The sequence below is a fragment of the Geotrypetes seraphini genome, chromosome 14, assembly GCF_902459505.1.
Source record: "Geotrypetes seraphini chromosome 14, aGeoSer1.1, whole genome shotgun sequence".
Taxonomy (NCBI): Eukaryota; Metazoa; Chordata; class Amphibia; order Gymnophiona; family Dermophiidae; genus Geotrypetes; species Geotrypetes seraphini.
The window spans coordinates 60,169,939-60,197,437 of NC_047097.1; the positions used below are offsets into that span (position 1 = coordinate 60,169,939).

The window sequence follows — 27,499 nt, forward strand, 5'->3', positions numbered from 1 at the left end:
AGGCTCTAATAAGCAGAGCTGGTATTGTGACATCATAATGCCTCATTCCACCAATGCCTAAGAGCCAACCTCCTCAGTGATGTCACAATGGCTTGATTGTCTTGTATTTGGCTCACTTCTACTACTTTATGATTTCTAGAGTGGTGCAGTGGTTAAAGCTACAGCCTCAGGACCCTGAGGTTGTGGCTTCAAGTCCCACACTGTCCCAGGTACATTTAGATCAGGGGTCTCAAAGTCCCTCCTTGAGGGCCGCAATCCAGTCAGGTTTTCAAGATTTCCCCAATGAATATGCATGAGATCTATGTGCATGCACTGCTTTCAATGCATATTCATTGGGGAAATCCTGAAAACCCGACTGGATTGCGGCCCTCAAGGAGGGACTTTGAGATCCCTGATTTAGATAGATTGTGAGCCCGCCAGGACAGACAGGGAAAAATGCTTGAGTACCTGAATAAATTTATGTAAAACCGTTCTGAGTTCCCCTGGGAGAACTGTATATAAAAATGAATAAATAAATAAATTATATTCACAGCTAGTCCTGCTATGCCATTCTGTACAGCAGTGGTTCCCAACCCTGTCCTGGAGGAACACCAGGCCAATCGGGTTTTCAGGCTAGCCCTAATGAATATGCATGAAGCAAATTTGCATGCCTATCACTTCCATCATATGCAAATCTCTCTCATGCATATTCATTAGGGCTAGCCTGAAAACCCGATTGGCCTGGTGTTCCTCCAGGACAGGGTTGGGAATCACTGCTGTACCGCACCTCCCGCTCAAAGGCCTCCCAAATCTCTCACACTGAGTGAAACTCTTCCATTTCAGTTGTAGCTCACGATGAGTAACATTCAGGTACAACAGGTATTTTCCAGTCCCCAGAGAGTTTACAAAATTTAAGGTTGTACCTGAGGCAAACTTGCCCAAGATCACAAGGAGCAGCCGTGGAATTTCAGCCTGTCTCTCCCGATTCTCAGCTTGCTGGCCTCGGCCCACTGGGCCACTCCGCCACTGCCTTTTAGAAGACCATCTCCTACTCAGCAGTGGGGAAACTCCCACCTAGGACAGGAAACTTTGGGAAGACCATGCCGAGTTTAATTTCTGGGATAATGGCCTGGAAGGCGGTTTCGCGAATGATTTTCAGACTCCAGAGCCACAGCAGCAGGGGTGCTATATTCTGGGCAGCATGAGAGAGGCGTTAGTCGAGAGAACAGTCTGAACCTCATCTCCTATTGCCCCCCCCCCGTCCCTAGCTCCACCGTTCCACTTCCTTTTTGTCTACAAATAAGGCCCTGGCTCAGACACAGGAGCGAACTCTGGCAACCTACTACTTTTTGGGGTTTTTTTTGCTGTCACCTTGGCTGTGGGCAACTTCAAATCTCACAGGGGAAGATTTTCAAAACTAAAATGTGCCTTTAATGTGCTCGCTACACTGGTTCCAGCCGGTTTAGCGTGCATGCATTTTAGTGGCAGATTATCAAAATGGCTTACCCTGGTCTTTTTCCAAGTTTCCTAGCAGTTTTCGATACCGCCATGCAAAGGTAGTACAACGAGGTCATTAATATTAGAACGAGCACTCCAAGCGATTCTCTATCATTGCCGAGCGATTCCCTAACCTCGTTGTGCCACATTTGAGGATAAAATTTGCCGACAGCTAGTAGTCTTACTTTCTGATGAGCGTTGATTGGCTCAGGCCCTGACAGGAAAGCAAGGTTTGACAGTTCAGATCCTCCCACGCACAAATTTAAAAAAAAAAAAAAATCAAAGATCAGCAGGAGAGGTGCCCATTCTCTCCCACTGTGTTGCACAATCCATGACACTACTACCCACCCACCCACACCCCACAGCAGGAGAGATGCCCACTCCCTCCTGCCATCCCTCAACCCCCCCCCCCCCCGACAACTCCATCCTATGCCCTTGATGACCTCCTGCCCCTCCCTCCCTTATTCACGAAGTCCGGCCGGAAGGATGCCTACCCACTCCGACTGGCAGGCCCGCCTCTTACAAAATGGCGGGCCTTCCCCTTCCCGGTGCATTCTGGGATGTGCTGGAGAGGGGCCTAAGGCTCTGATTGGCCCAGGGACTTAAGGCCCCTCCTAGGAAGGGCCTTCCGGCCAGACTTCGTGAATAAGGATAGGAGGGGACGCTACACTGGTATCTTGCCAGGTTGGAACCAGGATACTGGGCTTGATGGACCTGTAGTCTGTCCCAGTATGGCACCTCTTATATTATAATACTCCTGCTTAAAAAATTACTCCATCTTGTGAGCTCTGTGCTTATGGCCAGATTCAGAATTTTGGCAACCTTGGGCACCTTCTCTGTGTGTGAGGTACCCTCTCCGTCTGAGGCATGCTCTGGAGCTTCTGGATAGCCCTGTGTAGCTTTTTTCTAGGTCCTCCCCTTATTCATCCTCAGTCACCCTAGCCTTAAATGAAGCTACCTGCAGGGATCCATATAACACCACACCTTTAGCAGGAAACAAGAAACAAGAAACATCAGTGTTAAGACTAAGCCAAAATGTAATCAAAAGCCCTGAGGTAGCCCCACTCCCTCTTCCTCTATGGCTTGCTATTGCTAAAGAAAGTCATGCAAGCAGCAGGACCACTGTAAGGCTCTATTTTATTTATTCAATTTTCAATACTCATAGGGGAGCTCAGAATAGTTTACATAATTTTTTTTATTCAGGTACACTAGCATTTTTTCCTGTCTGTACCAGTGGGTTCACAATCTATCTAATGTACCTGGGTCAATGGAGGGATTCAGGCCCCGATTCACTAAAGTCAGCTATCTTCGTTACATGATCGCTGCTAGCTGACCTGATTCACAAAATGACCCACCGCGTGTTTTTCCCCTCGATCGCCCATTTTCCGATCCGGCCATGCAAATTTGTAAAACCCCATGCAAAATAGCTAAGTGATTGATTCACTAACATTTGCTTGGCTCTTTAGCATTGGGTTTGATGATCCTACAACCCGACTGCTGTGGACTTGTTGGTAACTGTGTTACCGACAGGTCTGCCGTTTTTTTTGACAGGTCTGCCTGGTTTTTGACAGGTCTGCCTAGGGGTTTTTTTTTTCATTTCTTTTTCCATGGCACAGATATTTTGAGTGTATTACATACGCAAAATATCTGCCCCATTAAAAAAATGAAAACAATCCCCCACCGCTCACACTGGCCCACCCCAACAACCACGCACCCCCTGACAAACACGCACTCTCCCAACACGCGATGACCCACAAATGGCAGGAGGGATTCCCACTCTGTCCTGTCACGACTCCCACCAGCCCACCCACTTCCCCGAAAAACCGGCAGGAGGGATGCCCACTCAGTCCTGTCACAACTCCCACCAGCCCACCCGCTTCCCCGAAAAACCAGCAGGAGGGTTGCTCCCCTCCTTAAATATGGCAGGAGGAATGCCCACTCCCTCCTGCCGTCGGGACTCCCCTCCGTCAGATCGGGTTAGCCACCCCCTACCCCAGTACCTTTAAGATGAATGCAGGAGGGGTGCCCCGTCAAAGCCTCCTGCTCTTCCGGCCTGTTCCCTCTGCAATGTGGGCCTTAGGCCCCTCCCTGGTACATCATGTGATGCATGGGGAGGGGCCTAAGGCCCTGATTGGCTCAGGTGCTTCGGGCTCCTCCCTTGGGAGGGGCATGAGGCGCCTGAGCCAATCAGGGACTTCCTTAGGGAGGGAAGTAAAACCTGGATATCTCAATCGGTCCTCCTTTTTCTGGAGCTATATTGTAACCCTACAGATGGTGTCTTTGAAATGTGATTCCCTAAGCAACTGCCTATGTTGGTTATGAAGAAATTCAACTCAGCTCCTCCCGGGAGAGGCTGGGGTTGCAGGTACTGTGAGCCCCCTTATTTCCAGACTGCCTGCATCATTCCCTATAGTGCCTCCTCCTGGGAGAGGCTGGGACTGCAGCAGCTGTGAGCTTCCTCACAATTCAATATTCTATCTCCAGCTGGGAGAGTTCTGGATTCCTTGAGAGTTTTTAACAATTTTTTTTTTTTTCGTGGTCTTTTCTATACAGTGGTATCCAGAGGTTAATCACTTTTGTAAGGGTGTTCCAGTTCTTTTGGTCGGCTGCAAGACGGACCTGAGAAAAGACAAAATCAGACTGAGGAAGCTCCGAGAGGACAGACTGGAGCCCATAACCTACCAGAAGGTAAGAGCCACTACATAACAGAAAGTAGAGTAGGTGTGTTAGTCCACTCTTAAAGATAATAAATAGAAATTTTTATTGGACTGACTTAATACATTTTGATGAACTTTCAAAGGTAAACCTTCTTCTATAGACATCGGAACTGGGGGGGGGGGGGGGGGAGAGGCCACAGGGACCACGGCCTCCCCAAAAATTGGCGATCAGAAGAGTCAGTTATGGCTCTACTCCCCTACCCACCTCTCACTGTAATTTTAAATCTGCGTGTAGCCGCCATGCAGTATCGCAGTCGAATGAAGACTTCCAGGGCAGGCCCGCTCGTTGACACTGTGTAGAAGCTGCCTGACGATTTAAAATTACAATGACCAGGGGAAGGTAGGTAGGGGGAGTCACCATGACACAGGATCCTGCCGGGGCTAGGGAAGAACTTTTGGGCCCCTCACCCCCCCCCAAACAAAAAAAGTGTTCCACTGCCTATGCCTTCTTCGAATCAGAAATTCAGAAAATAGCTGAGAGAGGATGATGCCCCAGGGTACGTTAAACAGTGTTACAAACAACAGCTCACCACAAACCTAAAATCATTTTGTGCTATAATCACTGAAACCACTAAAATGTAGTTAAAGGTATATTTCACAGAGATTAAAACTCTGCTAGCAGAGGGTAATCTTGCTTTAAGAAACACATTTTCCGCCCTCATCCCATGGGTCAGGGCTTCCTAAATCTGCTTTGCTGACCCCCAAAATGACTATGCTTGAGATAAATTTACATATATGGTGACTCCAAGCAGTGGCATAGCAAGGGTAGGAGATGCCCGGGGCAGTGGCACCCTCCTCTCCACGACCCTGCTCCTTCCACTCTTTCCTTGCCAACACCCCGCCCTCCTCGCTACCCTCGTCACCACACTCATGCCTTCCCTTCCCACCCCCGTATCTCATAAAATCTTTGCCAGCGCGAGCAGCTTCTCTGGCCTGCTGTTTGCACTGGCTTTCCCTCTGATGTCATTTGCTGGCCCCGCAACCCGGAAGTGATTTCAGAGGGAGCCAGGCTGGCACAAGCAACAGGCTAGAGTAGTTGCTCGCGCTTTCAAAGATCTTAAAGAAGTATGGGGGTGCAAGGAAGGGAGGGCACGAGTGTGGCATGGGGGCAGAGAGGTGCTGGCACCTCCCCAAGATGGCACCCAGGGAGGTCCGCCGCTGGCTCCAGTTTATGCAAGTGGACCTGAAACCCAGTTGGCTGCAGGATCCCCAGAACAAGTTAGGAAAAACTTTTGTAAATATCTCCATCTCCACTAAGGGAATGAAGGTTCCTCTTGTCCATATCATGTCCGGTAATGTCATTTCCCCCACAACCTTTTGCTTGATTCAGTCACATTGCTGACCAATGCAAAATAATAATACTTTTTCTGCTTTGACAAAGAAGTAATCTTTGCTTATGGTAATTACCAGAAGAACACTTAAACCTAACAAAGGTGAGGTATAGTCTAATCAGCAGGAACCCTCCCAGACTGGGACTAACAGAAAGAGAATATCAAACAAACCTTTGTTTAAAGACAGGAATCGATAGCCTCCTTCCAGTAACAAGGCTGAGCATGAGCAACACCCAAACTTTTTAGAGAAGCTTTTTGAGGGCTAGATTTACTAACCTGTCCGACAAATTCACCAAACTGCAACATGCAGATGAGGGCGATCGGAGGAGTAATTTTTAATATTTTATGATTGTTTGTTATTTTAAGTTATTGATTGTATTTGTATTCTGTGTATATATTTTTGTAAGCCACGTAGGTTTCAGGCAGGATGTAAGCTTGTTAAAAAAATAAATGAATGAATATTGCACTTAACTTCTTAAGGTTTAGCGGCCAACATATAATTAGATATTCAATTCCAGTGCGTAGACAAGGCCCGGCATTGAAAATCCAGGAATCCAGCTTAGAGGCAGATTAAAAAAAACACTGACTATAGCAAGCTGAATGTCAGCCGGAAAATTTCATTGAAAAAATCAGTCAGCTGCATGCCATTTTTAAGTATCATCACCAGGTGGCAATATTTACTCTCTTTTTAGATAACTTGAACCTGTCTAGTTGGTTTGCTATTAATTATGGGCTAAATTCAAAGAACTGTTTACAAAACCCAGTAATTTACCATGTCCTCCCTTACTTTCCTCATCATCCTCTCATTTTCCTGCCCTAACTTGAGTCCTCCTTCTCCCTGGTCACTTTCCTAACACAGCTCACAGGGAAGGGTACCCCAGGGTACAGAAAGCAGATCCCCCGATATTCATCATGATTTAACCGGTCAATGATGGGCGCTGCCCAGTTCAATCACACATGGCCGGCTATCCCCAAATATTCAGCAGGAAATAACCAGTTATTTCCACTGAATATTGGCTTAACCGGTTAACTCCCCAGCAGACAACAATGAAACTTGAAAATCAGTGACGACTGCCAGATTTGGCGCACCATTGAATTTCCAGATTCAGCACTGACAGCGGGTTTTAACTGCACTGCCAACTGAAAATACTGCCCCTGGTATTACAAACGACAGCTCACTACAGACTTATATCATTTTGTATTGTGGTTACTGAAACTTAAAAGTATTCATTTTATTCAGAAATCATGAAACTGTAGTTCAGTGTATCGTAAACTGTGTGATGCGACGAGATTCAGGGTGTGCCATGAGACGCTGGCGAGGAGAGGCGCCGGCACAGGCTGACTACCTATAGGACGTGCCTCTTGCAGGAAGACGCCAGCGCCAACACCTCTCCTCCTCTTCGCATCTCTCCTCCCAGGGATAGCAAGCTCAGGGCCAGGGCTGGAGGGCCTCCTCGCATGCACCAACATCAGTGTGATGACATCACGCAAGCACATGATGTCATCACGTCGACGTCCGCACACATCCGGATGCCCTCCGGCCGTGGCCCTGAGTTTAGCTTCAAAAGGTTTGTGACACACTGCGGTATTTAAGGTGCACTTCACAGATACCAAGTTTATTAATTTACATTCCGCTATATTTAGCAAAATTCAGTGGTTTACAATATAAAAACTAAACTAAACCTTAAGTTTATATACCGCATCATCTCCACGGATGTGAAGCTCGGCATGGTTTACAAGAACTTAAAATATAGGAAGAGAAGGAAAAAAAAGGTTTACATGAACTTATATATAGAAGAGAAGAGTAAAGGGTGATAGAATTACATTTTAGTGAAAAGCCAGGTTTTCAGTTGCTTGCGGAATAATTGGAGAGAGGCCAAGTTCCGCAGCGGGGTAGTAAGGTCGTTCCAAAGACCTGTGATTCTGAAGAGAAGGGATTTTCCCAGTTTGCCTGCATAGCGAATACCGTGTAGAGAGGGGAAGGATAATTTATATCTTTGGGCGGGTCTAGTAGAGTCAGGACTCGAGGAGTTATAAAATAGTGGGACTAAGGGAGGAAGGATGCCGTGAATGATCTTAAAAGCCAGGCAGGAGCATTTGAAATGGATTCTGGAAATCACTGGGAGCCAGTGAAGTTTGGCTAGGAGTGGGGAGATGTGGTCAGACTTGCGTTTTGCAAAGATCAACAAACAAAAAAAAACCAAAGAAAGGAACTCCATTATTTGGACAGATAAAAGCCCCCCCCCCCATAAACCACCCCAAGGGACAAATATCCCGATGCCTTATGTCTCGAAAACTATGGAACGTCTAACTCTACAGCAGAGAGGTTTCAAGAAGGTGCATAGCAGCAAAACAGCTTTGCTAGGTCTTATGACCACTTCGCTACTTAGACCACGACAAAATCATTCTTCTCTCTATGGATTTAACTAATCTAATCTAATCTAATCTAATCCTTAGGTTTGTATACCGCATCATCTCCACGTTCGTAGAGCTCAACGCGGTTTACAGTAGGAGAAATAGGAAGGAACTACAACAGAGGGTTATAGGTAGAAGTGTGAAGAAAATTTAGAGGACTTGGGATGCCAAGATATAAGAGTTTCCTTGATTCCTAAGTTGGAGGGAGACTTACATTTTTTGAGAAAAGCCAGGTTTTCAGATGTTTGCGGAAAACTTGGAGAGAGCTCAAGTTCCGAAGAGGGGAGGTAATGTTGTTCCAGAGCTCAGTGATTTTGAAGTGGAGGGAGGTCCCTAGCTTTCCTGTGTGGGAAATGTCTTTTAGCGAGGGGAAGGATAGTTTTAATTTGTGGGAGGATCTGGTGATATTAGGGTTTGAGGAATTCCAAGAAAGAGGGATAAAGGGAGGGAAGATACCATATAGGATTTTGAAAGTTAAACAGGTGCATTTATAGTGGACCCTGGCGATTATCGGAAGCCAGTGGAGCTTGGCCAGGAGCGGGGAGACATGGTCAAATTTACTTTTAGCGAAAATGAGCTTGGCCGCGGCATTCTGAATCCGTTGGAGTCTGTGGAGGTTTTTCTTAGTTAGGCTTAAGTAGATAGAGTTGCAATAGTCCAATCTGGAGAGGATGATGGATAGGACAAGGAAGGTAAAATGTTTTTGATGGAAGCAGGATCTAACTTTCCTCAGCATGTGAAGGCTGAAAAAGCATTTTTTTACCAAGGATTGGAGGTGGTCATTGAAGGACAATTTGGAATCAATGATGATGCCCAAGACCTTGCTCGAGAACTCAAGTTGCAGAGAGGAGCCAGAGGGTAGTGGGATGGAGGTGGGTAAGTGATCTAGTTTTGGACCGAGCCAAAGAAGTCTTGTTTTGGACTCATTCAATTTCATTTGCAGTGTGGGCCCAGGATTGTAGGTTCATTATACAAGAGGATATGTTCTGAAACAGGTCGGTGAGGTTCGAATCGGTCTCGAGGAGGACGAGGATGTCGTCTGCATAAGTGTAAATTGTTTCAAGGGGAGATAGGTGGAGGAGTTTTAGGGAGGACATATAGATGTTGAAAAGGATAAGGGATAGTGGAGAGCCTTGTGGGACTCCACAATTCGGTTTCCAGGGGGAGAATGTGCAGTGTTCAGTCTCGTTAATCATTCCATGTTATTCCAACATCTTACAGACTTGGCATCTCTGGTACAGTCCTTAACTGGTTTCACACATATCTTTAAGTAAAAGTATTAATGCTTGATATACCGCTTTACATTCCTAGATGGTTTACATCATACAATGGTTAAAAAAGGGGTATTACATACACAATCACAAAACACTGGATACAAAAGTGAAAAAAGGTAGGATTACATCGTTTAAAAAATTAAAAAAGTGGTGGTGGGGGGAAGAACAAATAGGGCATGCTGCGAATTGTATGTCACGCTCTGGGTCTAGGTCTCGTACGCCTCTTTAAAGAGAAAGGTTTTAAGCTTTGATTTGAATTTAGAGGAATTAGATTCGTGTCTCAGTATAAGTGGCAGTGAGTTCCATAATGTTGGGGCTACCACTGTAAAAATGGTTTTTCGGGTCGTGTCATAAAATATTTGCCAAATGGAGGGAATTGCAAGAAGGGATTACTGGGTCGACCGAAGTGGTCTGGAAGGATCTACGGAACCAAAAGTCTATCAATGAAAGCAGGTGAATGGTTAGATAATACCTTGGTGTGGTAGCTGTGTTAGTCTACTTTTTTTTTTTTTAAGTTCCAATCTTTTTTTATTGTATTTTGTAATAATGAACAAAAAAAACAAAATTACATTCAAGTATAATGAAAGTTCACAAAAGCCATAGAAAAAAAAAAAAATACAGGAATCTGTTTAACAGGACAAAAGCGGGTAATGTATAAAACCAAAACAAAGGAAATACAATTATACCGTTTTTATTGAACTAATTTAATACATTTTTTGCTTGGCTTTCCAAGATAACCCTTCATCTTCACATCAAAAATAAGCAAGTGTTGACAAATATCAGACAGGGAGAGATAGATGGGTGATAAGAGAGTGACAAAGCAGTATAATTTTGTGGTTTGTCATCCTCTTATCACCCATCCACCTCTCCCTGTTTCTCACTTTACCCACCCCTTCCCTCTTCCTGTGAAACTGCTGTTGGAATGCTTTTCTGTTTCACTTATGTATTCTGATATTTGTTAACATTTGATTATTTCTGATCTGAAGAAGAAGGGTTACTTCAAAGGCTAATCAAAACATGTATTAGGATAGTCCAATAAAAAGGTCTCTCATTATTTCCTTTATTTTGATTTATTCCTATGCATTACACATATTTTTTTAGTGGGACTTACACTCTTAACTGTGACTTCCCACAAGGATCTCTACTCATGCCTACATTATTTAATATATTCATGGCTTCATTTTTACCTCTAGGATTTATATGTCTATATCGATCAATTGATCAATCAATAGATAGATTATATCTATATACAAAAGGCCACTGAAATGTTCTCAGCCCAACCAACAAAGTTGGAGCAGTCTCCATTGAGGGCTTTTTTTTTTTTTTTTGTTCTGTCAGAAATATATGGAACGAAAAAGTGGAAAACTGCTGGATTAACCGCCCGATCGAGACCGACCCATGCCCGATCTGGGCAGGTCCAATGGATTCCTCAAAGCCTAATATGCAGATGGAGCAATTAGAAGAACACCCCCATCTGCCGACACGGATCGCTGATGTGCGATCCCAACACATGCGCAGACCATCTGTAGATGGTCTGCACATGAGTCTAGACCAGTCCGAGCCGCTTTTTTTTTTTTTTTTTTTAAACTTTTTAGCCCAGCGAGCCCATGGTTTTAACCTGCTTAAACCCGCGGGTTAAAACCACGGGTTCACAGTATGGGGAAGGGCAGGAGAGATTCGGGGCAGCAGGCAGAAGAAAACCAGGGACGAGCAGGGTGGCAATTCGGGGCTAGCAGGCAGGAAAGATCGGGGCAGAGCAGGGCAGTGATTCGGGGCGAGCAGGCAGGAGAGATCTGAGGAAGAGCATCGGGGTGGCAGGCAGGAGAGATTTGGGGCAGCAGAGAGCAGGGCGTACAGAGAGCAGGGCTTCTATGGAGCTGGAGAGTCGGAAATACGTTTTCAACTGGTCCCCAGCAGTCGCTTCTTGGATTGATTGGCCAGCCCAGTCAGTTTTAAAAATTTGGTTGGTGAATCACGTCCCTGTCTACTTTGCATGCATGGATTCGAAGCGGATCACAGGAGAGGTTAGTGAATAGTGCAGGAGGGAAATCTGGCTGCAAAGGGGTCGCAAACCGATTGGTACACGATCGGTTTGCTTTGTGAATCTAGCCCTAAGTGTATATAGCCCTTGATGGAGACTGCCCCAACTTTGTTAGTTGGGCTGAGAACCTTTTAGCAACTCCTGTTATATATACCCCCCTTTTTATCCCCGTTTTACTAAGCTGCAGTAGAGGTTTGTTCCGTGGCCCGGAGCACTGTATTCTCCGATGCTGCTCTGACACATAGAATTCCAATGATCGTTGGAGCATTTATCCAGATTATCACTATCCTTAAAGATTGGTTTTATTTATGCAGTCTTTACTTTCATTCATGTACAGTGTATTCTTTTCAGACCAATAGACACACCCCTCCACCTGGGGGCCGAAACACGAACCATGTCAGGTCATCAACTGGATCCTTTCAATATAAGGACATCGCGTTTATAGGACTTTTTTATACATGTGCTTGTTATTCATGTGCTTCTGTATTTATAGAAATAAAAGATTGTTTGTCTTAAGGTTGATGTGCTCTATCCCACTCCCCACTTGTTCTTTCTTTGGGAGAGAGACAGAGTTCATGAAAGACTGGAGTAGAAGAAAGTGATAGGGAATTGGAGGAGTGTGGTGAGGAGAAAGAAAGCTATAGGTAGGTGTTGTACAAAACATGGAAATTAAAGAGTGAAATCTGGATAGCAAAGTAGAAAGTAAATGGGTAAAAAAAGCTGGAAGGAAGAGATCAATGTTAGAGGTGGATGTAGGGAGGTGAGAGAATTGGCAAATAGAAAGGACAAGAGACGCTGGAAACTGAGTTAAGAAAAGAGGAAAAAACAGAGCCTGAGACCAACACAGAAAAATAAAATGGCCAGACAAAAAGATAGAAAAAACAATTTCATTTTCATTGTTACGATTGGAATGTTAGTGTTTGCAATGTATATGTAATGTAATGTAATGTAATTTATTTCTTATATACCGCTACATCCGTTAGGTTCTAAGCAGTTTGAAGAAAATATACATTAAGATTATAAATGAGAAGTAAGAAGGTACTTAAAAAATTCCCTTACTGTCCCGAAGGCTCACAATCTAACTAAAGTACCTGGAAATTAATAAAGAAGAGAAAATAAAGATGGTTGAAAAAAGAAAAATCCTATGTGAACTTATAGGATGGAAATTAAACTGACAGTGAAGAACTGTATGAAAAATACATATGGAATTCAGTTAGAGAGGGTAGGTTACAATCTATTTATGGTATTTGTTTAATTGGACGGTGTTAAGGTGGGTAATTTGGGGGAAGGTTATCTGAAGGTAGGTGAATCTTCTGGAGATAAGAGAGGAGGGGTTAAGATATTTGGATGAATTTTTTGAAAAGCAGGGTTTTGATTTCTTTTCTGAATGTTTTGAAGTTGTCTGATATTGTCATAAGATTGGAGATGGAATGGTTGATTTTTGCTGCTTGTGTTGCCAGAAGGTTGTCAAACATTTTCTTGCGTTGTGTGCCTTTGAGTGGTATATATATATATATATATATATATATAGTATATCTGCTATCATCAATATTTTACACAGTAGGTGAGGAAATATTTCTAGTTTTCCGGTTTAGTACTTAAAGCAAGAGTCTGGATTCATGGGGTTTCGGTTTAATTTTTGTCTATACATTTCTATTTTTAATTCATGGTTACTTAATTTCTGTTTAGTGATGTGTGCATTTGCATGTGTGTGTGTACAAAGCTAGGCATGGAGTTTCTATATAAGAATCTGTAGTAATTACATTACATTAGTGACTTCTATTCCGACTTTACCTTGCAGTTCAAGGCGGATTACATAAGAATTGCTATGATCTAAATACATAAGATTATAGAGGAATATTTTCTAATTTGCTATCTGGCTTGTTCAGTTTTTCCGATAAGTGTACTGATGTCCTAGGGCCCACTACACATTTATGATCCTTTTTATGGGAGTTTCTGGAAGTCAGTGTGGTATTAGTAGATTCGCAGTAGATCTTAAGTAGTGTATTTTTGGAGGATTGTATTTTACAATATGCCTGGTATTGAAAGGGTTTATGTTGCTATGTTGTTATGAGATGATACTAAAGTCAGACTTTTTGGGGGGCTATGGTATGATATATAGGGTAAAGAAAGCCTATTTATGTTTTAACAGTTCATTACATCTAACTACTCAAGAATTCTAAAATGTCATCTGTCCTATCATATATAAGGCGATTTTCATCTGAGTCACCCTTCCTATAACTATAACCTCATAATGCAAGTGTTAAGAGTCTTAGCCTATAACAATAATGCTCTATGACATCACAATGCAGGTGTAAAGAGTTTTAGCCAATAGGGAGAGGAGGAGACTGTGGATTGGCAGACTGGATGGGCCATTTGGCCTTTATGTGCCATCATGTTTCTACATATAGGGATGTAATGGGATAGAGCTGGAAAGGAGTAAGATAAGAGTTGGCATTGTTTAGAAATTAAAAAAGAAATGAGACATTATTTTGTTTACTTGTATGTTTTTTTAAATTAAGCATTCATGTTTATTGATTTCTTCAATAAAAAAAAGATTTAGCATAAAAACACCCCCTTCCCCACACCACATTACACCCAGCCACATCCTAGCTTCGTCCCATTCCATGTCTTGACTCCACCCTGTGACAGACCTCCATTCTGCAGCCACAGCACCACTAAGCCGCCTCCCCATCTGGCATCAGGAGATGCCTTAATAAAACATCCCTTCCTGCTGCCGCAGACAAGTCTTGCAAAAACAGCTGTGAGATTTTGCAGCTCTTATTGAGAGACTGGTCGTGAAGCAGCAGGAGATTTCGTCTTATTAAGACATTTCCTGTTGCCAATAGAAGAGGCTGCTGGACAGGAGTTCACGGCTTCTCAGCTGGAGTGCGGTAGGTTTTCTGTGAAAGTGGAACTCTCCTGCTAAATGTGGAAGATTAGTTAGGTCTACAGCACTAAAGCCAATGCCCAGAATCCTTTCCAATGGCAACTAACAGTGTGTGTGTGGCAGGAAACAATTGCTGACTTTTCTGTCTGTTTCTATTCTCTCAGGGACAGTCTATGGCCCGGGAAGTGCGTGCCCTGATGTACCTTGAATGCTCTGCTAAGTTCCAGGAGAACATTATGGATATTTTCGCAGAGGCCACAGCTGCAGCACTGCATGGCATAAAGAGGAAACAGCGGAAAAGCAACAAGAGCAAGAGGAGCTGTGTTGTGTCATAGTGCCTCACCGTGCCCAACTGCTGCAGTTCCCACACTTCCCACAGTATGCGATTAATACCACAGTGAGGAGTGAATAACGCTGAGGCAGGTGGCACCTTACAGACTAATCAATTTATTGAGGCAGGAGCTTCCGGGGATAAGAGTCCAGCCTATGAGATTCTAATAACACACACAGAAACCAACATTTCTGTTTCGGTAACAAAGATTACCAGATGCAACTATGTGTTTTGGGAAGGGGGCAATATCACAGGAATATTGTGCCTTGGTTTTCAAGGACCAGGGGACAAAGCTTGACTTTCCCATCCCCAGTGCTAAATATTGAGTTTGCAATCAATTCCCTTGTTGACTGACATGGTCTTTGAGATACTGAGAGTTCCCGACAATGTCTCAGTTCTTTGGACGGATGCTCAGTTCTCCAGTGTGCTAAACCTTTGACTTCCCCTTACCTACAGCAGGAATTCTTGCACAGTACTGGATTTTTTTTTCTGTATTCATTCCTCTGACTTTGAGACACCAAAGAGTTCCTTGCTGTTGGAAATAATTCTTGCTGTTTTAAGTATAGAGACAGAACATGTTGAAGGATTCTGATACCCTTATGGAGGAAAGAGAGACAGTGGGAAACACAAGGATCAAAGATGGAATGGTCATCTTCATCACCTAAAAAGGACTCCAGGATGCTTCAGCGCTATATTGGAAGGTCATTCACATCTCCCTCATACAATAGTCTAACTTTTAACAATGCTCACTCTGCTATCAAAAAATTGCTAAACCATGTAAAATTTTATTATAATTTTTGGACAAAATGTATGATACCCCCGAAAGTCTACATAAATTTGCAAAACTACAGATTTCTACAAATGCAAAATCTGTTGAAGCATGTGGTATATAGCAGTGTAAGAAAATTAATGCTTGGCTGTCGGCACTGGAACACACGTCCAAAATCGTTGCTACAATGCAAATGTCTGTTGAATTTTGTATATTTCAACAAATTTATTATTGACATTTTACCAGCTTTTCCAGCTGATCCAGCTTTGCTGAAGTCTAGAAAGAGTTTTAAAAACATTGTCAATCCCATCTCTGGGATTTACTTTAGAGCAGGAGAGAATTATTTGTACAGCCCGTTAAGCTATATGAAATACATGAACTGAATTTGTGAGTTTATAGGCCTGGGCATTGATCTGTTTGGTATAATAGATAATTTGTTTTTATCAGTATTTTTTTTTGCTCTATATTTGGTATACTGAGGACGATATTTAAAGTGCTGTAATTATAAACATTGCTTTTTTAGTGTTTATCTCTAGCTTTATGTATTATCGAGGTCAGAGCATCAGCCATTTGTTAAAGCTGCCATACTATTGGACAAAGACTAACGATATGCTAATTGTACATCATTTGATGCCTAAACACATGATGCTGGTATTGACAGAAAATTGCTTGCTATTCCCCCCCCCCCTCCCAATACTCGTATGTGGTTAAAAGTGTGTCTGTAGGTTCTCTACACTCCTACTCTTACCAGTGGTAGGGGCAGTTGCCTAGCTGGGACTTAGTAGACCCCAGGCAGGAGGACTGAGATGACTCCCTTAAACCTCCACCCCCCACTCCCACTCCCAACTACTTATCTGAGTTGCCTGAGAAGAAAAACACACCTCTTTACACCCACCGAGTTGCATGGTACTTTATCAGAGGAAAAGTATGCACAAACATTTTTAAATGGTATGTACCAAACAAGGAGAGCACAGCTCAGTGGCAGAGCTTGGTCAGGGCTAGCCACTAATATTCAGTGGCACTTAACCAATTAAGTGCCACTGAATATCATGGATAATGCCAACCACAAAGCCAGCTAACTTGGGTGCATTCAAGGGGCAGAGTCAGCACTTGGCCATTTAAGCGTGAGAAGCAGTGGGATCAATGCTCCCAGTCTCCGTTTTTTTATGGTAGCATGGAATGCTGCTACTATTTGGGTTTTTGCCAGGTACGTGTGACTTGGATTGGCCCCCACGAAGATGGGATACTGGGCTAGATGGTTCATTGGTCTGACCCAGTAGGCTATTCTTATGTTTTTAAGTGTTGATATTCAACACTTAAGCGGACATGGTTAGCACATAAATGGGACTGCATAAAAGCCTGTCCTATCTTTCCTCCCCCCTCCCCCCCCCGCTTTTACAAAATTGTAGCACGGTTTTTAGCACTGCCCACGGTGGTAACAGCTCTGACGCTCATATGAGCATCGGAGCTGTTAACGCTGTGGCGGGCCCTAAAAAACCACACTACGGTTTTGTAAAAAAGGGGGGGGGTTTATTCGGCAACTCATGGCCACTTAAGTGATGAATATCAACTTAAATGGATATGTGTTATATAACTTAAAACTAACTGGATAGTCTAGAGAATGACACGGTGACAAAATTCATCACCGTTCCCGTCCTCGCGGATAACCGCGGGAAACCATCTTCATGTCATTCTTTAAGGAGAGAGGGAAGAATCAGAGTATGAATGGCCACAACCACTGACCCACAAGCTTTGCTCTGAAGAATGCTGGTGTAGAAGGACCGAGGTTGAAACAGACACTACAGAATGACAGTCTCTGGTATCCAGAGCAGATATTGTGATGTCATAATGCCTCATTCCACCAGTGCCTAAGAGCCAATCACATCAGTGATGTCACAATGGCTTCATTATCCTTGGCTCACATAAGAATCAGAGTATGAATGGCCACAACCACTGACCCGCAAGCTTTGCTCTGAAGAATGCTGGTGTAGAAAGACCAAGGTTGAAATAGACACTAGAAAATGACATGGGATTATTTCCCGCGGTTATCCACGGGGACGGGAACGGTGATGAATTTTGTCACCGTGTCATTCTCTAGGATAGCCAAAGCTGAAGCCCATATAAGTCCCGGCTTTGACTATCCAGGAATAACGCCATCGGTGATCAGCAAAACACTCACTGCCGATGGCTGAATAATGATTCTTTCGTTGGCTCCCCATCCGTTTCCATACACAACTCAAACTCCTCTTATACAAGTCCATTCATTCTGAAGCTCCTCAGTTTCTCACCATTCCTATCTCTCCCTACACTCTTCCTCAAGATCCCATTCATCAAGTCTCGTACCTATATCCTTCTCCTCCACTGCCAGCTCCAGATTGATTGGGATTTATAAACCGCCTTTTCATGAAGAGATTCCGTTCCTTCCATTCGTAGGAGCTAACTTTTCAAAATATTTGGGGGTGCTGAACCTAATGGAATTCACCTCTTCCTGGATACAATCAAGGAGTTTATCCAATATTGGGAGTGCTCAAGCACCCATAGAGCTGGCTCCTATGATGGAAGTAAAACCCCAGACTGATTCGATCTGTCCTCCTTTTTCTGGAGCCAAATGGTAACCCTAGTGATGGCGACATTGCTCCCACCGTCAGCTGCTGCTCCAGCTGTGAGGGTGAAGCTGAGACAGAGCAAACCTGGGAAGTCAAAGAGGACTTCAGTGGATGTTCCAGCATGAACTAGAATCTCATTATTTGATTTTCATGTTCATTTAGCATAACTATAGCCTCTCAGCTACCAGGAACAGGGCACAAAGCTTGGGACTGTTGCAGACCTGTGGACATTTTCTTAACTTGTGAACAGAGTATCTATGTAGGATTTAGTGTGAATGAAGGGGGGGGGGGGAGGTCTGGAGATTGTGTGTTTTGCAGTTTGTGATGCGGGCTGAACAGAGGAGGAAGGAACAGGTGGTAGGTGCAGGATGATGCACTGGGCTTCTTCAAGGCCAATTTAAGGTTTGCTTAGTCCTGGACTGAGATGGATGGGTGTGTAGTTAAGAGAGGTGGGGGGAGGGGGAGTATTAAGATCTTTGGGTGTTGGGAGCATAATTGGAAGGGTTAGGATGGGGATGCTTGAGAGGTGGGTTGTGGACCTTGCATCTAAAATAGGTCTCTTGTATCAATTTTATGGGGATTTAATGGAAGCAATTCTTTAAACAAGAATTGTCTTTTATTAGGAGAGTTAGTGATGGGTACTGTCCTATCAATTAAGTTCTTTTTGTTCTAAATTTATTTTTATTGCAAACTGCTTGGATTGCTTTGGTAGCAAAGTGGTATTACATTACATTACATGAGTGATTTCTATTCCGCCATTACCTTGCGGTTCAAGGCGTATTACATCCAAACTAAAACAAGAATTACATTTCAACTTGAAGTAATATCAAGTTTATCAAGTTTAAATAAAACTGTAAACTCTCATCACCCAGGGCCTGAATTGGGACAATGGCTATTTGTCCTACCAAAGGTGTGAATAGACTTCACTATTCTCAAGTTAGCCTGTGAGCATTTTCATTGCTCAACACCGTTTTGGGCTTAAACCTACTGCTATTATCACTTCCCTTCCACACCCTGCTCTGTACTTAACATCTTGTCTGTACTTTTGTATTCATTCCTTCCCCCGCCTTCTCAACAACACATAAAAGATCAGACTTATGAACTGGTTGATCTTTAAGGTACCAGCTTCGACATAATTTTTCCATAAAGTAGTAGGTTTGTAACCCATTTAGGCCAGGGGGAAACTCACATAATTTTGAGTGGTAGCCACTTTCACATTTATTCATAAAATATTGTATCACCTCTTCTGCTCCCTCCTCTACTTTCCTGCTCATCTCTCAAACTCACCCCTCTGCCTTTCTTTCCCTTTCCCCCACAATCCCATTAATTTCTCTCTTGCTCCCTGACTTATAAGTTCCCGGCGTTCCTTGCACATTCTCTTCTATCTCATGCCTCCCCCTTCTGGGTTTCTTATATTTTCTTCACCCTTTTCTTTTGCTTTTTCTCTCTCCCCTCCCCTCACTCCTGGGCCTTCGCTTCCTTCTTCCCTACACCCCTTCATCACATCTATTTAACTCCCCTGGTCCTTTTGTCTCTATCTCCTTTTGCTCCCCTTCCTTTATAACATCTTCCTCTCATTCTTTGCCCATTTTCTGCCTTTCTCATCTTCCCTTCACCTTTTCTCTCTCTCATCCAATTTGTGGCAATACGAATTTTTAAGGACAGCAGTCACATGGATGAAGTGTAGTTGAGACGATAGGTAAATATAAAGGAGTTGATAGACCAAAGGTCCATCAAGCCCAATATCCTGTTTCCAACAGTGGCCAATCTAGGTCACAAGTACCTGGAAAGATCCCAAAGAGTAAAATAGATTTTATGCTGTTTATCCTAGGAATAAGCAGTGGATTTTTCCCAAGTCCATCTTAATAATGGCTTATGGACTTTTCCTTTAGGAAATTATCCAAACCTTTTTTAAACCCTGCTAAGCTAACTGCTTTCACCACATTCTCCAGCAATGAATTCCAGAGTTTAAAACTACTGCTTAGTAGCTTCATTGCATGCTCCTTAGTCCTAGTATTTTTGGAAAGAGTGAACATCTACCCATTCCACTCCACACAGTATTTTATAGACCTCTATCATGTCTCCCCTGAGTCATCCCTTCTTCAGGCTGAAGAGCCCTAGCTGCTTTAGCCTTTCTTCATAGGGATGTCATCCCATCCCTTTTATCTTTTTTGTTGCCTTTCTCTGTACCATTTTCTGCCGTATCTTTTTTCACATGGGGCAACTAGAATCAGTGGCATAGTAAGAGGGGAACAGACTGCCCCGAGTGCCATCTTGGTGGGGACGCCAGCACCTATCCTCCTTTCCACACCCTCCCCCACTGCGTGCATGCCTTCACTTCCTCCCCCACCGTACCGCTAGCTGTTCACCGGCATGAGTAGCAATTCCAACCTGACGTTACTTCTGGGTCCTGCGACTAGGAAGTGGTACAGGCAGCCAGTTGGAGATGCTGCTCATGCCGGGAAAGCTAAACAGGGAAAAGGAAGGGGCGTGCATGGAGTGGGAGGTGGGTGGGCAGAGAAGAGAAGAGGGAGAGGCAGCATCACCGCCCCGGGTGCCTCCCACCCTCGCTACGCTGATGACAATTGCACATATTATTTGAGGTACAGCCAAGGCTGGATTAAAGGGTAGGCCTAGTAGGCACATACCTTAGGCCTGAAGACAAGGTGGGCCTGCCAGCCACTAGTGTGCTGCGCCAATGACTGTCCAGCTTACACCCCAGCCTCTCCTGACTTCCTCCCTGCTGCTGCAATTGAATCTTCGAGCAGCCAACAGCATTGAGATGAGCCAGTTGCCATTGGACTGCCCCAGAAGCTGCTGCTCTGCAGTAACTTCCTGTTCCCATACAGGTGGGACGCTGCAGAGAGGGGGCTTCCGGGGCAGGCCAACGGCAACCAGCGCACCTTGCTGCTGCCAGCTACCCAAAGATTCAATTGCAGCACTGGAGGAGGTAGGTGACCCCCCTCCACCCATGATACTCTCATCTCCATTCCCCAGTTTTTAATCTCCACCCTCAAGGTTTCTTTTTCTTTCCACCTATTCCATCCTCATCCCTTAATAGTGTGATGCATTTATGGTTAGGCTCAGAAAAGGTGGATCTTTTATACTCTTCAGGATGGTGGTGCAACAACGAGAAATGCACTAAAGGAATCAAGGTAGCTGAAAGGAAGTACAAATAGAAATTTCACTGACTTTCTTTAATATAAATATGAATAGTTTGGCCAGTTTTTGGCATGAATACCTGCATCAGGAGTCTATAAGCACAAATATAAACCAAGAACATATACACAAATCAAAAAATATATCACACACTTACATTAATATAAAATTATTAACCCCTCCTTTTATGAAGCTGTGTTAGGGTTCTTTTATCGTTGGCCGCTGCAGTAAAAGCTCCAACGCTCATACAATTCCTATGAGCGTTGGAGCTTTTATCGCCGCAATAAGAAACCCTAACACGGCTTCATAAAAGAGAGTAAGTAAAAAAAATAAAATAAAATAACTATGGGCTCCTTTTATCAAGTAGCGGCAGAGCCTTTTACTGCGGGCCAGGGAGGTAAATGCTCCAACGTTCATTCAGTTCCTATGAGAAGCCTCAATTTACCACATGAGCTCTACCAAGGAACCTGAAATGCAGTTACATAACAGTATGTTATTTCACTTTCCAAAAGTCATTCAAATTTAAAAGTGAAATACTCCTGTCCTGGGAGGATTAAAAGTCAAAATCAAAATAATGACCTAAAAAAAACACAAAAACTTACAAGGACATTTGATAACCAATAATTGAACAAAACACGCAAAATAGGAGAGGGGGTATATTGCAAAGCATTCTTGATTACTATCAATTTTGTTAGTCCAATTCTCTTATAATTAGGATTATAAAACAAGAACAAATTATACCTGATGTATTAAAACTGGTAAAGTGTAACACAAATGATAATAGACACTGATGTTATAAAACAAACAAACAAAAAACAACAACCCAACCCAATGCCCAGGGATAAGTTGGCGAAATCAACAGGCTTGTAAATACTTTAACTGTGAGATCTTGTCATAACTGCAGATAACATAATAGCCTTTCTGGGTCCATCACTAGCTCTTAACTTTGTTAATTCTACTCAATCTGTAGCATCTTTTAATCATTTTAAACCACACAGAACTTTACGGTCCTGCAGTATATAAACTGTTATTATTATTATTATCTAGCCCAATAGCCCATCTTCATAGTTGTAAATACAGATCACTAGTATTGTGCCTGGCAACTCCCCCCCTCCTCCACAATAATAGCAACATTTTCATGCTACCGATCCAAGGGCAAACAGTGGCTGCTCCCCCCCCCCCCATATATCTGTTTCAATAACGGGCTATATAGACTTTTCCTCCAGGAACTTGTCCAAACATTTCTTAAAACCAGCTACGTTAGCCGCTCGCTCTTCCCACAACCTCTGGCCGTGGATCCAGAGCTTAACTATTCTCCGAGTGAAAAATTATTTCCTCTTATTGGTTTTGGAAAAAGTATTTCCCTGTAACTTCACGAAGTGTCCCTCCCCCCCCCAATCCTCCAGATTTTATTGACACTACTAGCCCGGGAAGATGTGCCTTGCTGGGCCCACTTGAGCAAAGCAGCAGCACTAGAACGAGGAGGAAGCGGCAGCTGAAAGAACCCGGGGAAGACCTGACTTAAAAGGCCAGCAAAGACGGGGACCGAGAGGGGACACAATAGACAGAACAGCAGGGCTATGCCTTGAGGTAGGCGAGGAGCAACGTGAGCCTGCAGGCTGAAGACAGACGATTCAGGCCCGACTCCTTAAGATGGTTTGGAAAGGAATCCCCTTACGCCTCGGAAGCAATTGGGAAAACCCATCAGACTGAAGAAAAAAAAAAAAAAAAAAAGAATATGTAGGCATAAAACTACAAGTCGAACAATGCCCTGGGGCCGATCGTCAGGCCAATCAACGCGGCACTTAAGATGTGTCACTGTGAAAGCTTGACCCTTCTAGTCCTAAAACACACCTAGTCCTGCGAGCAACAAATAGCTGTTATTGTTTTAATAAAGCTTCCTAAAAGGGGAACCCTAACGCCTCTCCCCGAACGACCAATGCAGGCTCGGCTTGTCTTTAATTGACAGCACCTTCGGCCAATAAGACATGGAGCTGCAAAGGCGAGGCGCCCCCTTCTTTCCTCCACGGCGTGCGTGCAAAATCTAGCATCCGCATTCTTGCCCGCTAGAGCCGCGCCCTTCACCACCAGCGGGCCCGTATCCCGCCCTATCAACAGACTAAAAGTCACATGACGTCACGACCCCTCCTCTCAATGCTTTGAGAGACGTTCTTCAAGGTTGCTCCTAGCATGCTGTGTATATATATATATATATACACACACATACATTTTTTTTTCTGGAATCATGCTTCTAAGTATTCCTACGAGGATTTTCAAATATTTTGTTGCCAAAATTACTTGTATATATGCCTGGTGTTTCGTCCCCCCCCCCTTCGCTTTTTGGATTGATAGCTTTATAGATCAATTGTGTTCTTCCTCACACCATCCGTAGCAAAACCTCTCACTTTGAGGGATTTTAGCAAAACCTCTGATTTTCTGTGGTATTTCACCTCTTGGTTGTTATGTGACCCCCCCAATCCCCTGCCCATGCGAAATAGTCCTGCCTGGCTGAGCAAGATTAACCAATCAGATTTTACTGCTCGCTTGACATGCGTTAGAGATTCACCAATCACAACAATTTCGAGCTTGAAGGGGCGAAAGAACCTTGCCTGAACTCACCCACAGGAACTGACCCGTACGTTATTTTGTGAGGGTGGCGCGCGCACGTACACTAAAACACGTTTTAGGTTGGTTTAGTTTAGGGAGAGCTAAGCGTTCATCCAATCAGGATCAAGGTGGAGTAAAGATGGACAGACCATCCACCAATAAGCTCTCGGAAGTTTGGGTTGTGGGCAGGGCTCCGTGCTTTGGGAGCAGCACACCGGCTGAGGACATACGAGCCCACTCCTCAATTCAGAAATGATGACATATTTTCTACGAAACCGTGTAACTCGCCTTACTAGCCAATCCCGTACAGCTCTAGGAGGATAATCGTTGCTGTTAACCAATCGAGCATTAAGAACCTCTGCTCGCGAGGCGGGACATTCGGAGGAGTAGAGGTGGGAGGTAGGGTCTCGCGGGTGGCGAGGTTGGGTTTTTTTTCCGGGCAAATATGACGTCGGGAACAAAATGGCGATGACTCTTTAGTGGTTATCGGCCTTTCTGAGAGAATAAAAAAAGAAAACGCCTAAATTAACCATAACAATGTAATGATAGAAAGAGATTATAAAATATTTATAAGGAAACAAGCTGGAGGAACCTGCAGAACTTTCTAGCGAAAACAAAGGTTTCCACTTTCACTTGTAGCTCACTAAATAAATGGCACTGAAAGGCTCAGTCTTGGAAGTAGTTTATATTTAACGAGGTTAGCATTTGTTAGAGAAAAGATTAACCAGGTTTAACCGAAGAGGAGCGAGGGTAATCTTTTCTTTAACTTTCGGTCAGAATGTTTCTTGCTTTGGAACTGTTGGAGCCAAATCTTCTGCTATTTTTTCCAGTAACCAAGCTGTATTTTTGATGGTAGCAACAGTAAGGCCAGGAAATCGTGACTGGAAACTGCTTCAAAAAAATAATAAAATCTTCGGTTTGCTTTTTGTGTATGTACTTGGGGTGGCAGGGATTGGTGACTGGGGGGGGGACTTATATTTTTTTTTCTATTCTGCTGATTTGCTTCCGGATTGAGGAGGTGGAGAGAAGGAAAGAAAAGGAAGGAAGGAGGAGGGAAATCCCAGGCTTTCTCCCCCCTCTCATCTCTTTATTCCATAAGAAGAACCTGATAATTCTTTGGAAAAGCCTCCAAACCTGTCGGATAACCGGGAAGAAACTAACTTTTCTTTAGGGAATTTGTTTCAAGCTTCTTTTTGCACCCCAGTTTCTTTTTTTGAGGGGGGAAGCTATATATTGCCATATCCTTTTAATTTGTTTCTCCTGGTGGCTTGTTTGAGCTGTTTTATTATAACAGTTGAAGAAGCAAATGGGGACGCTACTGACCGGTGGTGGAGCATTATAATTCTTGCTTTCTTTTCGTGTTTCTTCACTCCTTTCCACAAGCATAGGAAGAGACAAGCCTAGGAAGAGGAGGAGCTGGTGAGGAAAACAACTGTGTGTCTGTCTGTCTCTTTTTGACTTTGTTTAGCCCTTAACGTCACTCACTACTAAAGTCACTATTTAAATCTCGACCTGACTGATCAATGCTGGAGGGTCGCCCCTTAAAACCGTGTGCGTGATCTTTTTGGAAATTGACATGGTAACTCAGGTCTTTTCTGTGTCTTTTAATAGTAAGAGATGCTGGCTAATGCTGAAAAGATCCCGTCTCTCATCAGTACGAAATAACTAGTTTAATGAGACTGTGGCAGTGACATTTAGTTTCGTTGGGTCCTGAGTTGGTGCATCACAACTTATGAAAGAAAGCTGGAGTTAGCCCTTCCGAAAACCAATGTTGGGCAATAACATTGATATTGTTAACGGGCCCGGGGAGGATGCAGATTTTTGTAAGAGTAGGTGAGAAAGTCTCTCTGTGAGACACTCTAAAAGTAGAATCTAAAATGTTTCGGTAAAACGTGGCTGTTAGTCATAGCACACGTTGCAGATATTTTACTCATTTTAAGAGCAAGAGGGATAATAATTATGTGGCTCAAGAGATGCAAAAGCTTTCAGACTTCTAGTTCTCTTTACATTATGTAGTTTGTCAGTTTGCAGTCTCATTTTAGATTTGAGCTCTGGTTTCTAAGGGGACATGCCTTTTACCTTACAAAAGTAAAATTTTGTGCATGTTTTCATATCTTCTAATTAGCCATTTGTTTTCATATGCTGATATTTTTAATAATTTGGATGTTTTATTCTTGATCACACACTGTATAGAAGTAACAGTTGTTTTTTTTAATTATTATTACATTTTTTAATGTCAAACATCTCAAAATTAATCGGTGACTATTCAGTGCAGTAATTTGGTAATAGCTTAGCATTTCTTTTTCATTTTAGCAATTATCGTACTCATTTTGACTGAGAGTAAAGTTCTGATTTCTCCTTAAGTGTGTGTGTAATGTTTACTAATTTTATGGTGTGCCAATATCTGACTCTTAAGAGGAGGAAGAGGCAAAATAATGTCTGAAACATGTTTTCGATAACCTTTCTTTTTTTCAGACAAAATACTATGAGTTTACTAGTGTATATGAAAATCTTCCACCATTGTGTTTTTGTCTTCTTTTAAGGAAATACAGTTGCCCTTGATAGTCTTGAAAACTAAGCCTTAGTTGTAAACTGCAGACTTTCCTCAATATAGAGGTATACCATAAGTCCTGGTACATTTGCATTCTGAAGTGGCTGACAGAAATCAGGTGGCACATAATAGATATGGCTTGACCTCATGTAAAGTTGTAATGATGCCTTGTTAGCAATTTGTAAATTATGCTTTCTATTGAAGTAACTTGCACTTTGTTTATTTAATAGAAAATACCGAGGACAGGGGTGCCAAAGTCCCTCCTCGAGGGCCGCAATCCAGTCGGGTTTTCAGGATTTCCCCAATGAATATGCATGAGATCTATTTGCATGCGCTGCTTTCATTGTATGCTAATAGATCTCATGCATATTCATTGGGGAAATCCTGAAAACCCAACTGGATTGTGGCTCTTGAGGAGGCACTTTGACACCCTGACCTAGGGGTTTTTGAGTTCTCATGAGGCTTTGTAGTGTTCATTTTGTAGCAGCATATCTGCCAGTATGAAGTGACATTTCTAATGTTAAGAGCTTCTGCTCAAATAAATCCACCTGTGAATACTAAAAGAGTTGGAGATAGAATTTTCATTTTAGCTTTCTTACTTTTTGTCAATATTTTGATAGTATTGTAGCATACAATCTTTACTAGCCCGTGAGCCATTCCACTCTACGGAGTATAAAACTCCTAGTTTCAGCTTTTGGGCTGGTTAGGTGTGCTGGTGAAGAAATGTTAATTTTCACCATACCAGTCTTAAATTATTTAAATATATGTACTTTATGCAGAGGCAGGCTTAGTTGAAAAAATGTAGTATAGCTCACAGTACTGCAATGTTTTTGAGTTCTTCAGAGATTTACATTAGTGATTTCAGATACTGGTGAATGTCATATAATGGTATTAGGTATTCATAATGTCAAGTGCTTTAAAGTGTGATGATGGGTGTTGGAAATTAGATTAATAAGAACATAATTTAAGAATAGCCTTACTGGGTCAGACCAGTGGTTCATCTAGCACAGTAGCCCGTCTTCACTTACCAATCCAGGTCACTAGTACCTGGTCGCTTGTCAAGTAGTCAAGCAGATTCTTAGATATTTCTCTTACATTACGCTAGTAATAATTTAGATGTTCAAGGCATATGTACTTATAGTGAACCTGAAAACTTGAAGGAGTTGCATGTGGCTTTCCCAGTTTTGTCTGCGTAGTGCTTGGAATTCTAAAATCACTTATGTTCCTGGAAAGCCATATATAGTACAGATGTGAGAGAGAAGCATGGAGTTCTGAAGAAGTGACTGTCCAGTCTGAGTTTTAGTTTAAGCCCTGAAGAACCATAGGGTCTCT

At 43.1% G+C, this 27,499-nt stretch overlaps 3 protein-coding genes across 9 annotated transcripts in view; 2 read left to right on the top strand and 1 right to left on the bottom strand.

Moving 5' to 3' along the window:
- The window catches only part of RHOD (ras homolog family member D), a 34,031-nt gene extending 18,260 nt beyond the window's left edge, over positions 1 to 15,771 (top strand). Inside the window, exons 4-5 of the mRNA XM_033921024.1 lie at positions 4,030 to 4,164; positions 14,309 to 15,771. Of these exons, the coding sequence (XP_033776915.1) occupies positions 4,030 to 4,164; positions 14,309 to 14,479 (306 nt within the window). The 3' untranslated portion in view covers positions 14,480 to 15,771. The remainder of the gene's footprint in view (positions 1 to 4,029; positions 4,165 to 14,308) is intronic.
- LOC117348662 (proto-oncogene Mas-like) overlaps positions 1 to 23,657 on the bottom strand; it is an 80,851-nt gene extending 57,194 nt beyond the window's left edge. For both annotated transcript variants that reach the window (XM_033921021.1, XM_033921017.1), the window contains exon 1: positions 23,629 to 23,657. The gene's annotated coding sequence lies outside the window, so the exon portion shown is untranslated. The remainder of the gene's footprint in view (positions 1 to 23,628) is intronic.
- A 179-nt stretch (positions 23,658 to 23,836) lies between these two features.
- The window catches only part of KDM2A (lysine demethylase 2A), a 142,374-nt gene continuing 138,711 nt past the window's right edge, over positions 23,837 to 27,499 (top strand). The window contains exon 1 of one of the 6 annotated variants that reach the window (XM_033920117.1): positions 23,837 to 24,015. The gene's annotated coding sequence lies outside the window, so the exon portion shown is untranslated. The other 5 variants (XM_033920118.1, XM_033920114.1, XM_033920115.1 and 2 more) reach the window with 5 other exon arrangements.